The sequence below is a fragment of the Accipiter gentilis genome, chromosome 3 (assembly GCF_929443795.1).
Source record: "Accipiter gentilis chromosome 3, bAccGen1.1, whole genome shotgun sequence".
NCBI lineage: Eukaryota > Metazoa > Chordata > Aves > Accipitriformes > Accipitridae > Astur > Astur gentilis.
In genome coordinates this window covers 36712325-36726291 of record NC_064882.1, presented here as the reverse complement: position 1 = coordinate 36726291, position 13967 = coordinate 36712325, and the positions used below count along the sequence as shown (strand labels likewise).

General features: G+C 39.6%; 1 protein-coding gene across 8 annotated transcripts in view; it reads left to right on the top strand.

Annotated features, from left to right (window-relative positions):
* ABLIM2 (actin binding LIM protein family member 2) overlaps positions 1 to 13967 on the top strand; it is a 144027-nt gene that overhangs the window by 108954 nt on the left and 21106 nt on the right. For 4 of the 8 annotated variants that reach the window (XM_049797926.1, XM_049797933.1, XM_049797930.1 and 1 more), the window contains 4 exons: positions 3154 to 3255; positions 4897 to 4950; positions 9347 to 9399; positions 10020 to 10167. In XM_049797926.1, coding sequence (XP_049653883.1) covers positions 3154 to 3255; positions 4897 to 4950; positions 9347 to 9399; positions 10020 to 10167 — 357 coding nt within the window. The remainder of the gene's footprint in view (positions 1 to 3153; positions 3256 to 4896; positions 4951 to 9346; positions 9400 to 10019; positions 10168 to 13967) is intronic. The other 4 variants (XM_049797927.1, XM_049797929.1, XM_049797928.1 and 1 more) reach the window with 4 other exon arrangements.

Below are 13967 nucleotides of genomic sequence, written 5' to 3'. Positions count from 1 at the left end.
ACTCTCCCTCTTGAGGTGATGGGGTCAGTGAGCATACCGGCCGTGCTGAGTCCTGCTCAAAAATGCTTACTTAAAACGTGGTGGAAAGTATCTTGCCTTTTTAGTGCAGGAGCACAGCTTCCAAAGCCCATTTATTTGCCTTCGAAAGCTTGAAAAGAATTAGTCATCAAACTTCAAAAACCTTTGCCTAGCTTAATGCACCATGTGCAGAGATATTAAAGGATCCAGTTTCGGGAGTAGGCTCTGACATCTCTCTCATGCGGCCAGTGGCATCTCTTTGTTGTTCACTCCCGAACTTAGACAGCTCTTACTGTAACTTGTTATCAAATTTCCCATCCTCCCAGATAAGATAAAAGTTGACTAGGCAGGAGGTATAAACAGTGTTTTACTTTTCCTGCCAATACCTTGGAAAGGGAGCATGGTCTGAGCTCTGGTCAGTTGGCTTCACACAAACAAGGTTAAAAGAGCAGCCTGCCCTGTCAGCAGCCAAAAGACACAAGGAAGTTTTTGTGGTTGACACTCAAGTTCAAAGTAAACCTTTCCAGATTTTTCCAAGTTAAACAAAATCCAGGGAAGAGTTCATGATTCTGGTTTTTTGCTCTGCACTGACCAGTAGAGCAGACCACAGCTTGCAGCTGCCTATGGCAGAAGACAAAACCAAAAGTTTTAGAAAACGTTCTCTCTGGTAGTTGTATTTTCTCTTGAGACCTTATTTGAAGTTCCTCTTCAGTGTATGCCATGCAAAACTTGAAAGAGACAAATTCCTGGCAAAGTCTCATTTTAGAGATTTTAATTATAGGCTAGATTAAATGACTGTCTGTAGTTCCTACACATGAACTTTCTGCATGGGTCTTCAGGTTGCTTTATTATTAAATATTTATTTTTGTATGCAAAATGTGAAATATGCCTACTCTTGTGTTTGTCCAAATCAGTGGTGGAATTAAAGTTTGAATGTGCATCAGCTTGTACAAATGGGCTGCAAGAAGAACCTTTTCCCTCATTTCATCCTTAATTCTTCCCTTTTAAGCAAGTTAGTGGTGTTGGCTTTGCAAACTGATCCACACAGATGATCCTTGCATCGAGCAGTTTGCAGATTTGCTGTCCCCTGGTACTTGTGCTTGCATCCTGTTTTCTTACATGTTATTCCTCTTAATCAGTGCTTCCTCCCGATTCAACTGACACTCTACCCTGTCCCTGAAGAACGACTATGTGTGTGCAATATCAGCACCCTGGAGTCACTGCTCAGTGAAATGATTATTCATGCAGGTCATATATGAATGTATGTTTTTAATAATTTTTAAGTAAATGAGGAGTTAATACACTGTGACAATCACTTGAAAACATTCCTTTTCATTTTAAATTAAAAAATTCCAGTATTAACATCACATTTGAATGAATGACATTACAAGATTTTTAAGTTTTTTTGGACTTGTAAGGGACCTTACTTAAATAAGTATCTACCGCTACTCTTTGCATTCAAACTGGGAGTGACATTGAGGATTCTTCCATTTAGTAGGGATGGCCAAGCATCTGGGTAGCAAGCAGTAAAGAAAGAGGGAATTAATAAATGTGCAGTGAAAACCTGTCACCGCTTCTTTCCTTCCAAGAGCAAAGTGGGAATCAAGAAACTGAGTAACCATCTGGTTCCTTGTTTGAGGACAACTTGAGGGCAAGCTGGTCGTGATGCACCAGTATTTTAGTAATTCCATAATTCTTCCCTTACTCTTTGGAAGGACCATAGGCTATTAGCACATGTGGTTGCGATTTCATTTTCTCAACTGCTCAGATTACATTTTTTCAACGAGAAATCACTGTTATTGAGTGCACAGTGGTAACAGCTGAATAGTTCTTGAGTTTTAATGTTTCACCAACTGTGAAAATAACACACAAAATTTAGAACGGATTAGTTAGCGTGTCGTCATGAGATACACAGCGCGCTCTGCTGACTTCGTCTGGCCTGTTTCTGCTCCTGTTGAACTCAGTGGCACTACCCAGTTGGCTTCAGTGGTGCATTGTCAAGGCTGACTTTGGTGACAGACCGATGACCATGCATCCACTGCTGGTCAACAGGGGCAGAGACCACCTCCGTGGGCAAGGCCTAGACAGCTACGGTAATCCAGTAGTTTTATGGTTATAAAACTTCCCCTACCTGAAGGCAGAACTCTGTTACAGATCTAGTGCTCTGAGCTCCTGCACTTTCCTTACCCCAAAAAAACTTGCTGTAATTTCATTGTTACTAGCCATTAAATACGTGCTCCATCCACACTAAAACAATAACAGCGAATTAACAACCATTTTATGTCAGGATAAATGTCATGTTTGGCTTCTAGTTGCTTAACAGTGCTGTAAATTAATAGGATTTTACAAGTCCCAAAAAAGTAGAGCTTTACTTTTTTGTTTGCCAAGCAGCACTATAATGCCATAGAGTGTGCTTCGGGGAAATAAGCTAAGAAGAAATGAATGGCACCTAATGATCATTTTACAAAACAAGTGGAAAAATGAATACAGATCAATCCTATGTATATCTTGAAATTTGGTGAAGTGACTATGGCATTATAGATCCATGACTTGATAATCCAACCTTGTTTGCATAAATAAAAAATGCTGTGGCATGTTACCTGTGGGAAAAGTTTGCAATTAAGAACCAAATTTCCGCATCTGGTTTTGTCACTGATATATGCAGGAATATTTGACTTAACCATAACATCTGTTTTTTGGTCTAGTCCTGCTTTGAGATAATTGAAACACTACTGAACGATTTCATTACTGGTTTCAGGGGCAGGCCATCAGCCATAGCATTAAGCTTTTAAAAAACTTGATTGTTAGATTATTCAGTTAAGGCTATGCAAAACACATTACAAGATTGTGGATGTTCTTATCCTTGCATTTTCTTGATTAAAGTGTTGTTAAAACAGAAGCTTTTGTTTCAAAGTGGGGCAGTTTAATCTTATATTATCTATCAGATATTCATTATTGATGAGCTGTTTGAAGACTAAGCCAATACACTGTGCTGAAAAATAATGGGGTTTACAAGAACCATATATTTAAACTGTTGGATTAACAAGTCATTCTGAACAAGCTTTTATGCTTGAAATACTCTACTTTGCTTTCCATTTTTTCTTTTATCTGCTTTCTTTGCTCTTCCCCTTGGAGGCAGTGAAAGTGGTCGGAGCACTCCAAGCTTATCCATGTACTCAGACAGCAAATCTTCACCTTCTGTCTATCAGCAGGCTCCTAGGCATTTCCATATTCCAGGTAGGCATTCACTGCTTAGCTTTTGATCTTCAATTGCTGGCACCTGTACTCTTCTGAATGGTTGTTTTTTTGGTTGGTTTTTTTTTTTTTTTGCATTGATTTGTGAATTTTGAACTGCAAGAGAAGAAAATGTCTGATAAGTGAAAATCTGTTACCTGTTAAACTTTGTCTGAGAAATAAAGGAGTTGGAACGCTGTGTGCTTATGTATAATTAGAGGAGGCACATGGTAACAAGTGTTATTAAGCCTACAAAGATACAATTATCTATAGTGCCATGGCTGCATAGGTCTGTTCAATTTGTGTGCGGGAGGGAAGGCTGAAGGGGGTTTTGGTTTTGGTTTTTTCCTTATCCATCTACTCTCTGAATTAAAGAGTCATATTAACATAGACTTTAAAAATACCTGGAAGACTTTAGAACTCTGGGAAGCTCACTGTGGCTGTGTCTTTGCATATGTACTATCCTGTTTTCAAGTTCACATTCAGTCAACAAGCACATTAAATTTATGTCCGCACTGTTTAGCTTTTTGACTGTTAAGTACATCTACCTGCTCAGTGGAATAGTATGTTTATTTATGTTTAGCTTCTGGGGTTCATGTTTCTGTAAGGGGGGCGAGAATCAAGAAAAAAGATAAAACTCATGGGTTGAGATAAGAACAGTTTAATAGAACAGAAAGGAAGAAAATAATAATGATGGTAACAATAATAACATGACAATAATAATAAAAGAATTGGAATATACAAAACAAGTGAAGCACAATGCAATTGCTCACTACTAGCCGATAGATGCCCAGTTAGTTCCTGAGCAGCAATCCCCCCAGGCAAGCTCCCCCCAGTTTATATACTGGGCATGACGTCACACGGTATGGAATACCCCTTTGGCCAGTTTGGGTCAGCTGTCCTGGCTGTGTCCCCTCCCAACTTCTTGTGCCCCTCCAGCCTTCTTGCTGGCTGGGCATGAGAAGCTGAAAAATCCTTGACTCAGTCTAAACACTACTTAGCAACAACTGAAAACATCAGTGTGTTATCAACATTCTTGTCATACTGAATCCAAAACATAACACTGTACCAGCTACTAGAAGGAAAATTAACTCTATCCCAGCTGAAACCAGGACAACAATTCAAAATATAGAGAAACTATAGGATTTCCTATAAGAATATTGGACATTTCCAGTATAAACATCTATATCTGAACATGTACACTTTCTTCATAATTAATAGAGAAAGTCCCTTTTCAAGTGGGACTATTACAGTAGTCTGTTGTACGCATATAGGAATTCTATTTTAAGTAGTAACAAGTGTAGCCAGTTTCTCTTTGTTGTCTATGAAGTATACATTGGTAGTGCAGATGTAACCACCTACTTTTCAGCAAATGGATGCCATTCAAGGTGTTTTAAAGTGTTTTGAGGGACTTAGAGGGGATTACACTGCATACGTAGGTATAGCTATTGTTTTAAATATATAAATATGATGGATAAAGCTTCATTCTCTTGTAATAACCAGCGAATGACAAACCACTGAATGAATTCATTGTCTTTGCTGATGTGTTTGCATTTTTAGTGTTGTTGAGAGGAGACAAGAGCAGCATGGTCTGAACTGCTTGCTTACTCTTTTATTCTTTCCTTTCTCTTTCCTCTTCCTCAGACACTGGCGTAAAAGATAACATCTATAGGAAACCTCCTATCTACAAACAGCATGGTACAGTCTGCTTTTCTCTGTTGCAGTTTTCTCTGCCTGTCTTTGTAAAGAAATGCATATTGACTATCAAAGTAGCTTGCTGTAGTCTTTGCATTTCATTATGTCTCTATAATCTCAAATAGAAAAGGAAAAAAAGTAATGTGAAAATTAAATAGCATTTTGTATAACATGCTATCCAAGGATTCAGTAACTTCTTTAAAACTGGGATAATGATATTTTGATTTACCTTGGTAAGTCAGAGCTGATATTAACTTCAAAGCAGTTTTCTTATTTGTGGAATGATATGAAACATGTATATGTTGAAGGTTGCTCTCCTGTGTTCAGACCATGCCTTAGGATATCTAGTTTTTGTAAACAGTTCTGACTTCTGCATTGCTGGGGAAAAAATTATACATTGATAAGTGGTGTATATGAAATATCTACTTTTCATCTGCAAGTTCTTCAAGCTGTAAAAAAATATCAAGAACAAGTGTAGTCACACCATGGCAGTGACGAACAAATTCAGTAACTGATAACATCGGCAAGATGTGATTGGAAAACCTTTGGTAGACCCAGAAACAAGGTTGCTCTCTTGAGTTTCTGAACAACAGAAGGAAACATGTGATGTTTTATGCCACTGAGAATTGGACTTAAGACCCTAGTAAATATGAAAAAGAGAAATACAAAGTCTGCATTCTTCTATTATTATTTTTGCTCTATATTTCACTGATTAATATCAGTGCAATTTCCATGTTGGTGTCAGCGCCTACTGTGTTCTCAGTGATGCTTGACAATGATCTTTGTTCATGGTACAGGATGAGTAATAGGGAATTCATTTTTCTAAACTAAATTCCGCTCTTAATCTTTGGAAACAAATGTGTGGGGATTCTACTGCAATAAGGGTGCCTAAAACATGCAGAAGTACATTTCTGATTAAGAGAGTCATGACTGGGGTACTCCTGTGTTCAGAAGCAAAGGGCAAAAATAAAATACGTGCTATAAATCTGCCCCACACCAAAAGCTTGACTTTAATCATGATTGCACCCCTGCTTGGGAACGAATGAGTGAATAAAAGAAACCTGAGAGGTGTTCATCACGTTGCGAGCTAAGGCACTTTGGGGATGAAAGCGTGTATCTTCGGAGGTACGGGTGGGAGAACGAAGCTGCACCACTCTTCGTGGCAAGGGAAGGTCCAGGCTGCGCTGTGAGCAGCGCCTCTGTTGGAGCAGCTCCTCGCGTCCTGTTGCCTTCTGCAGCACTGTCCGCGCAGAAACAGCTTCCCATGATATATGTGAGGGCGAGAAAGGTCTGTGTGTCTGTTCTGCCGTATGTTGGCTTTAGCTGATTGATGGCTGATAGCTTTCCCTGAATGAAGGGTTAGGGAATTGCAGATACATCACTGCCTTCGTGGTCAGAACAAGGAAAATACGTTTTACATTTTTTTCTTTTGTGGTAACAGGGGGCTTTAATTGATTTTAAAATACCCAGATAACATCGTTTTTTAAATGATGCTTTTATGTAGTTATCATTTTTATACTATCTCTCATGGAAAACGACAGTTATTTCTGTTTTGGATGAAGTTCTAGTTTGGATCTGGTACAGTAATAGGAGAAAGAAAATTGTCAACTGATGTTTCCCAACCGAGTGAGTCAGCCTGGTACTTCACGCTAAAGTAACTGCACATTCAGATCATCCAGAATTTAGATAACCTCTGTGGGTTTTCTGGGTATGGTTTTGAGCAAAGTCATACTTGCTGATGTTTCAGTGCACTTTGGGTGTTGGTCTTTGGTAGACATTTTCTGGTCACAATATCCTAATCTTGGACAAACTAATGTTACCTCTCCGGCAAAAAGATAGTATCTGTTTGGTTTAGTGCTTGATTTAATGTAATCTGCCAACTTTATAGTCTGCCCAAGCTCTCTAATTCCTTCTTGTCCTTAGATACACAAATCATTTGAGGCAACTACTCAGGCTGAGCGAAAAAAGCTACTGACAAAGGAAAATGTTGAATATTGTAGTGGTATTTGGAAAGATCATGACCAAATGCAAAGTTACAATCATCTGGTGTAAATCAGCATAGCTTCACTGATTTACACAAGCTGATGATATGGCTCCAATGTCCTGTATCCTGGCTGTGTCATTTAATTGTATAGATATTCTTGGTTTGCAAAGAGGATTCTAAGCAGCAGCTTTTTTTTTTTCCAGGCCAGGCATTTTTATATCAGTTTTCCATCTGTCAGATATGCAGTCGAAGTCTGGATTATGTCAATTTTGCAATGCTATATGGAGTTGTTCCTTGTAATCACTGGAGTGAGCGGAGAATTAAATTACCAAGTCAGCAATCTCTATAGGTTAACAAGGATATATGTTTTAAACTTTCTTTTATAGATTATAGATGTTCTGAAAGGTTGTGTTGAAAATACATGCTCATTTTTCTACTGAAGAGCAAAACACCATTTACTCTAACTCAAAAAAAACCAATGCAGTTTCTTTCCAATTAAAAAAAAAATAAAAAAATAAAAAAATTTACCTTTTGTTCTGGAAGAACTCCCGGCTAAAGCGTGAACACATGAGCAGCTGATGATTCAGCTCCTCAAGCTAACAGGACACTGAACTAATGCATGCTGAAAAGGAGCCAGAGAACATTCCTTCGTTGAAGAGACCAAGTTTGAACAAACAAGTACAAAAATGTTCTTTAAAACAAAAAGTGCAAGAAGCTCTTCCAAAACATTTGGCTTTAAAAGGTTTCAGTTACAGCAGTGCCCAACAGATTTGCTGTAGCTACAGCTTCTGTGTTTCTATTATAAACACCCAACTTCAGAATGAAAAAAAGGTGGTGGAAAAATGCGACATAGAAGAGATTAGGCTGAGAGCTGGGGTCAGAAAGTGAAGAGTGCGGGAGCCTGCGTGGTCATTCTTTTGTGTGTGTTCATGTTTCAGAAATACTTGAACATCATTCAAAGTTTCCAAAAAAAATTTTTAAGAGGTTTGCTCTTCAGCAATGTCAGCACTGATCTGTGTGAAACATGCAGTTCACACTGGGGTTCACAGCAGAACCGAGTATCCCTTGTAGTGGTGAAGCTAACGGTACTGATGAAATTCAGGCCACTTGGATTTATCTGCCAAAGATGTGTTGTATAAGGCCCTTTCAGGAACTTGGGAGGGGCAGGCCTTCATGGCCCTGTTGATTTTAGTTGTACTCCTCTGCATCTCTTTGAAGTCAGATGCTTTCAAGATCCCACGGAACGTTTGAAATCTCTGAATAATGCTTTGGATTAAACCTGTTTTTTTTCCTTTGAAAACATCAACATCTTGAAACAAAAACAATTTCCAAAAATGCATCAGATGGATTTCTAATTTAGTGAGAGCAAGATCCATACATATAACCTGGAACAACTTGTTGACTGGTGATTTAGGATATGCTCCCAAAATATCAGTGAACCAGGTTTAAGTCCTTCTTGCGATGTAGGGGTTTTATTCTTCATCTGTCATATATGGATATTTCTTTCTATTTATTTCTCAGAGAAGCAGCTTGCCATCTTGGTGAAATGCCCTCATTGCCATGCTATTAGCAAACTGTGAAGACCTTGAGTTTTTTCATGTTATGACCCAGCTTTGTTTTGCCACATGAAATTGAGGGAAAAAACCTCTACAGTGACAGATTTTCACCTCTAAACCAAAGATTTTTTCCTTACTGCAATTTGTCATTTTTTAAGTATCGCCTTCTCAACAAAACTAGTTAAGGGCTGGATGTGAGCTGTGTGGTGGCACCAGAAAGTGAGACAGAATGGCACTGAAATGCTAATGGTGGTGGCCTTTTGCCCGTGTTGTTTAGAGGCTGGGCAGATCCTCTGCAAACCTGCTGGCTGGGGTAACTGAGAGGGCAGAGTTGTTCCCAACTTTCTGGGAGAGTTGCAGCATTTCTATCGGTGCAACTTAATCTCCTCTCCACCTCTGTCTCTGAGAATCTAATCTGAGCCTTAACTTTCGTATTGTCATACTATTTCTATTATTAATATGTTTTCTAGCTCTGTCGCATTGCATGGGGTTCTTGTGTTGCCCTTTTTACTCAGGCATTGCAGACAACCCCCTTGTCATGGTGACTTCTCATGCGCTTAAATTACGCTAGATCGTTGCATTACTCCAGTTTTGTACCATTAAAACTCTCCCCAAAACAACATAGAGTGTTACAGAGACAAGTAGGACTCAAATTTTGGGAATTTATCCAAAACGATGCGAAATTTGGCACAGAATCTTTCTGTAAGATTCTGAGGTGTAACTCAGTGTCTGGAACAATACTTGGGGACATAAAAGACAAGGAAAAAACACATTTGATGGTTGGGAACTACCTAGTGAATAGCTTTTAGGTTTTCAGATGTAATCTGTTCTAATTTTTAAAATCAACTTAATCTTCCAGCAGCAAGAAGATCAGAGGGGGAGGATGGAAGCTTGGATCAGGACAGTAAGAAGGTAATGATCAGAAAGAACAAAAGGGAGTAATTTATTGATCTTTCTTGAAGCTGCTGTTTTTTAAAACATGTTCATACATAAAGGTATTCTTTCATATAAGTGAAATAATCATTACTACTTTTAGGTCTTTGCGAGAAGATACAGAAAAGCTTTAATCTCTCACCCAGACGGTTTAGAATCTACATTCTACAGTAAAAAAAGAAGTAGGGATATTGAGATTAAGAGTAATAAGCTTACAGATTTTCACTCGGTCTCAATATATACATCGGTGATGCAGCTAAGCCTGCAGACTTTTACTTAGGGTGCCTATTAACAGACAAGAAAAATGTTAACAGCAGATTAATTACTAGAAAATGACATAGTGCATCTTCTAAAGTGGAGCACAGTGGGCAGCTTAATTAACAGAGAAACTATCCTTAGCCCAGCTGAAAGTTAGAAGGTTTTGGTAGCTGTGATGTCTAAGTCATGATATAGTGAACTTTTATAATTTGATAAAGGCTGGTACAAGTTGCAGTGAGCATAAACATACCATCAGTTCACGAGACTTCCTAGACAGGTGAAGTAGAACTGCACTCAGATGTGAAATCCTGAGTCTTGTAACAGGCTTTTACTCCCTCCAGCTAAAGACCAGTTGGCTTATTCTGAAAGGCGATATGGACACCAGAACTAATTCTCCGGATTCGGACACGCGATCCCTGTCTCTTACTGCCGGAACCGACAGAGAAAACTTCCCGAGGGCGCAGGAGGGCACGACTGCCGGCTACTCCCGTGAGTACGGCATCCCCGGCCCGCCGGCGCGGTCGCGTGGGAATGTGGCAAGGGAAGGTGGCCCTGCTGCAGCCTCGTCCACGTAGCTCTCTAGCTGGCTTTATGCTCCATTTCTCTGTCGCGGTTATACCTGTTTGTCTGTTTGGTTTGCTGTGGCTCGTAAGCCTTCAGCGCCTTCAGACTTCGATAGTGAAACTATTTACAGTTTCATATTAGCGAAAGAAGCAGCATTGCTTGTATAAAGAAACGAGGTTGTCTCTTTGGAGAGCAGAGGTTCCTTGCCACAAAGCCTGCCCCTCATTAATACATAAAAGTGCCTATTTATTATATGCTGTCTATTTTCAATAGGCAAGATGGTAGCATCAGGCAGATTGTTGACTTGTGGTAATTACTCCTTGATACAAACTATGTATTTTGAATATTGGTAGAGCTATTTCTTTGGTATTGTGGTAATGAGCATGAAGAACACTTTGCTCCAAAGATCAACTTACAATAGGCATTTTTTGTTACCACTCTCAGTTGTTACCTGTACGTTCACAGAAATGTGCCAGGTGGAATAATGGCGTAATTTTTTTTTATTGGTCTGAAGACTATATGCCCATGCTAGCTGTCAGTACCAAAAATGTGTTCTACACATTTCTTACTCCACGTTTCAGCAAGTCAGGAGGTGAAGGAAATGGTCAGAATCAGGTCTGAATTTTACTTTTAGATTACATAAATGACAAAAAAACGGTTAAATGAATTTTAACAGATAACTGGGCCATTTCTCTCCCTGGCTCTTCTACTTTTACACCATACTGCGGTAGCAGGTCATCTGGGGTAAACAAGCTGGGGAAGCAGTTTTCCAAAAGAATGCATTCAATGCAAGGCATGTCTGGCAGCAGGGCTAGGATGTCAGTCTTGTGGGCATTTTGGTAAAGTGATAGCTGGCTCCATCAACTTATATTAAGGAAATTATGGCTTAGCTATGCAAGGAGGAGGAAAAACAGATGCTACAAGTTCTGTCACAAGTCTGTAAGAAGATAAAGAAGAAAAGTTATTTTGGATCATTGGTCTCACTGGTCTAACTTGATTCCTTAGTCCTTACCAGACATTGCATACATGTGCACAAGGTGTATTGTAGGACTCCCTGTGCAGGGGAAACCAAGTCTGACCACCTCACACACCTAACTTCAATAAGGCGTTGCCCAGAAATGAACACCTAAACCTCTCATGGTAATGTACACAGTGGGTATGTTCGGAAGCTTTCTGGAGTTGATCTGATGCTTTTTTCTATGTAGGTATTGAAAGAATAGTCCTTGCTTGCAAATTTTAAGTAGGGAGAAGTATGTAGCACACCCAGAACTGCGTTATACAGGAACAACATAACGGTATCTTTTTTTTTTCATGAGAATATTGCTATACCTGTCACTCTTCTGTACCAGCATTTCGTTTATGTTTGGGGTTTTTTATTATCTTGGGAATGTGGAGCTATTAAAACTAGAAATGCAAAAGATGGTTCACAGCTCTGTCAGGGTCAATATCACCTCTGTACCAATGCAGTATAGGTTATGTAGTTCATTTTCCATTGCTTTTTGTCAGTGTTTCTCTGTCCCTCGTGAAAGTTGGCCCTGCTACCCAATTAGCAGCTACACAGAATTGACATTGAGGAAGTTTTATTTGCCAGACCTGGACACTTCTTTTTTCTTCCTTTCTTTATGATTTTATTCAGCCACCTGATTGTTTTAATACCCATGGACATCCTAAGTAATTCCTTCTCTACTCAGTGTTTCCCTGTTTAGTTCTGAATATTTGTAGTCTGTCACATGCCCCATTGGCCAAGGAAGAGTAGCTTCTCTGCCTCTTGCACTTATGGTTAAGAACTCTGACATTCAGCCCCATCTCTGTGGCATAGTCAGTGAGTATCAGAGAAAATAAACTTTTCGGGTATAGGTTTGGTGCCAAGTGGTCACATGCAGAGTGGAGGGGCTTAGCAGGCATCAGACTGCGAATCTCTGGTGATGTGCCCAAACATACTGTGCGAAGAGCCCTGCCTTCATCTGTCAAGCCTCTGAGCAAACCAGAGAAGGGTTATTCTTCTCTAGAAGATATTTAGCCACATTACGTTGGCTATATGCCCCGAAGAATACATCTAACAACAAAGCAGATCAGTATGAGGCTTGTGTAATTAGCGGACATCTAGAGTGAAGCTTGCATCTCCTTACATCCATGCGTGTAAATGTGTCTTGTTTCTGTATATGTTGATGTTTAATCATTTACCGTAATTCATTATTTTAAGTATCACATATTTAGGAAAGCAGACATCTAGCGAGCTGTGTAACCCTTGCTGTTCATGTGTCCCTGATGTGCTGAGAAGCAACCTCAGAATATCCAGGTTAGAGTGGATGTCGTACTGGAAAAAGCAGGAGACGTACCCATGCAGAGAGTAGCTGATGTTCAGATAGTGCCTAATTAGGGAGAAAGATTGCTTTATCTTGGCCAGTTACTCCAGAAAATTTACTGTAGCAGTACAACTGCAGTTCGATGTGATAATGGGCGGTATGTGTTTGTTGGCTTTTAGTGGTATATTTTTCCTTTATATTAAAAAGAAAGAAGCAAAATTAAAAGCGTTTAACGTTGTAACTAAGCCCATGGGAAACAGAAGCTAAGTGAAATAGAGTTCCCACTGGAGTCAGTGGGTGTTGCTAGCTTGTTTTGGGCTATTGTGGCTTTATATGCCTCTTGGATTTTTTCCAGCTGGCCACACGATGTCGCTTGTGCCCGCAGATGTGGTTCAGTCCTGGCAGCCTGGGCAGCAGCTCCTCAACTGCTGCCTGCTCAAGTGAATCGTGTTTGTTTTCAAACTGGTCTTTGCCTTAGTGCATTTTTCTTTGGTAGCTGAGTAGTAGTATTTGGCGAGAGAACAAAATTGTCTCACCCATCTTCTCTGTAGCCAGGAGGCCAAGAAACTGATGTTCAGCACCAGCATCTTTTTCCAGGCAGGAGCAGAGACAATAGTTTTGTTGCAGATACATTCGTTCTGTCTCACAGGTATGATACTCTTCGCCCTCTGGTGTCGATACCTTTCAGATAACAGACGATGAGAAGTTTCTAGTTTCCAAACTGGAACAGCTAAGTGATCCATCTAATTCAGTATTCATCACTACGTCCCTGTATCAGATGTGGAAACCCCCTGCAGGGCTGAAAACAAAAGTTCTGCTCGTAGTTTATACCACTTCTCAGATGGTGGTTGATTGTGTTTCTAAAACATCTTTTGCTTTTATGGATCATCTTCATTTTACTAGCGTAAATAAGTCAAATTTATCAAGCCTTTTTTCCTGCGATGAGCTTTCATTGCCCCAGTTATCCTGTAGGCTACTGGTCTGGTGGAGTTAATTTAACCCACTTGAACACTGATGAACAAGAGCAGCACAAACGATTCATCCAGGATCTCCTGTCGCTGCCTGAAAATACTATTATTTCCATATCTTCTGTGTATCAGGACAGTCATTTCCAACTTCTGCTTTTTTTTCCACTTACATTAGTAACTCAAGGTCATCCTGTGATTGAGCTGTATATCTAAGACTGTCTCCTTCCCCATCATTTCCAAATTATGAGCTCTCAGCTTAAACAGTAGAAGTTTGGGGTATTTATTAGTCCCCAAGTGCATGACTTTTCCAATGAATTATTAAATTTTATCGCATTTCTATTTCTCTAATGTTCGAAGTTATCCCAGTTCTTTATAATATCCCAATCCTCCTCTATATTGGCAGTACTTTATAACTTTGTGTAGACAGCAAAGTTTATTAGCCCATTACTAT